Source organism: Colobus angolensis, unplaced genomic scaffold (genome assembly GCF_000951035.1).
Source record: "Colobus angolensis palliatus isolate OR3802 unplaced genomic scaffold, Cang.pa_1.0 Scaffold39, whole genome shotgun sequence".
NCBI lineage: Eukaryota > Metazoa > Chordata > Mammalia > Primates > Cercopithecidae > Colobus > Colobus angolensis.
Window position 1 is genome coordinate 5,089,357 of NW_012117265.1, and position 1,847 is coordinate 5,091,203.

General features: G+C 51.1%; 1 protein-coding gene across 1 annotated transcript in view; it reads right to left on the reverse strand.

The window, feature by feature from the left end:
- The window catches only part of RAB11B (RAB11B, member RAS oncogene family), a 14,793-nt gene extending 14,517 nt beyond the window's left edge, over window positions 1–276 (reverse strand). The window contains exon 1 of the mRNA XM_011954938.1: window positions 23–276. Within this exon, the coding sequence (XP_011810328.1) occupies window positions 23–62 (40 nt within the window). The 5' untranslated portion in view covers window positions 63–276. The remainder of the gene's footprint in view (window positions 1–22) is intronic.
- Window positions 277–1,847: the final 1,571 nt, after the last annotated feature.

A 1,847-nucleotide genomic window follows, 5' to 3' on the forward strand; every position in this document is an offset into this window, starting at 1 on the left:
GTCTGTGCCCCACCGGTCGCACCTTTGAATAGGTAGTCGTACTCGTCGTCCCGGGTCCCCATTGTCCTGGCGCTTCCGGCGGGATCGGCGACTCCGCAGCCCCACCACAAACACCCGACGGGGGCGGAGCCGGCGCCGCGCAGAGCGGCCGTTGAATGGCCTATCAGCGGCGGGTGGAGTAGCAACTGGCACCCAGCGGGGCCAATCAGAGATGGAAGTAGTGCTCCGAGGGTGGGCGCCGCTTGGTATCCGCCCTCCTCGCCCTCGGTGTCCTGGAGAAAGGCGGAAGGAATGCGGACCTCTTTGAAGTGACGGCCGCGACAGCCTATTAGAGGCGAGTTTAAGAAGGCGGGGCGGAAGGCTGCAGGCATGAAGTGGAATGACAGACCAACTAACCAATGAGAGGCTGGATTGAGAACCTAGCCTACTATCAGAGGACCTGTCCGGGAAGGGAAATGGGGGTATGTCCAGGTGCTGCTAAGATGCTTAACGTACCGATGACGTCATAGGTCAGCGCGCGCTGCCCTGGCTTCGCCCCCCCCCCCCGCCAATCCCATAAATGATCATTTCCGGGGACCTCAGCGCTGGGTCCCATTTCTTTGTTGCGGTTTCCATCTCTATTTTGGGACTCACTGGGTTATCCTCCTGTGCCTCAGTTTCCTCCTCTGTAAACTGAAGAAACCCACTTCATGGAAGCTTTTGAAAATAACCAGATCAGCTGGACGCGGTGGCTCACGCCTGTAATCCCAGCACTTTGGGAGGCCCAGGTGGGCGGATCACTAAGTCAGGAGTTCGAGACCAGCCTGATAAACATGGTGAAACCCTGTCTCTACTAAAAATACAAAAATTAGCCAAGCGTGGTGGCTTGCACCAAGAGTGAATCAACCATCCACTTTCTGGTACTCTTTGTTTAATAAATACTTATAAATCCTTATTGGGCACCAATGCTCTCCAACAGGACCTCCTACCCCTACCCCTCTTTACCCAATATTTTACCACATAGGTAAAATATAAATATAGATAATATAGAAAATAAAACACATACTGCCGTATTATCAGGTAGTGATAAATCCTATCTGTCAAAAAAACATTACGGCCAGGCATGGTGGCTCACGCCTATAATCCCAGCACTTTGGGAGGCTGAGGCGGGCAGATCACTTGAGGTCAGGAGTTTAAGACCAGCCTGGCCAACATGATGAAACTTCATCTCTCCCAAATCTACTAAAAATACAAAAAAATTAGGGCGTGGTGGCGGGCGCCTGTAATCCCAGCTACTTGGGAGGCTAAGGCAGGAGAATGGTGTGATCCCAGGAGGCGGAGCTTGCAGTGAGCCGAGATTGTGCCACTGCACTCCAACCTGGGCAGCAGAGCGAGACTCCGTCCCAAAAAAGAAAAAGAAAAAGAAAAAAAAAGATCTTAATTGATTTTATTTGCAATTCTACAATCAGGCAACACTTCATTTCACAAAATGAAAATAGTTTTCCCATGAGCTGAGCAGGTAGGTTGGTTTTACAGGCAGAAAAAGGGTCAAGGAAAGCAGAAACAGAAAATAAAACATGGAGGCCAGGCATGGTGGCTCATGCCTGTAATCCCAGCACTTTGGGAGGCCGAGGCAAGTGGATCACCTGAAGTCAGGAGTTCGAGACCAGCCTGACCAACATATGAAAGCCTGTCTCTGCTAAAAACACAAAAACATTAGCCAGGCATGGTGGGGGATGCCTGTAATCCCAGCTACTCAGGAGGTTGAGGCAGGAGAATCGCTTGAACCAGGGAGGCAGAGGTTGCAGTGAGCCAAGATCATGCCATTGCACTCCAGCCTGGGCAAGAATTGCAAAACTAAAAAAAAA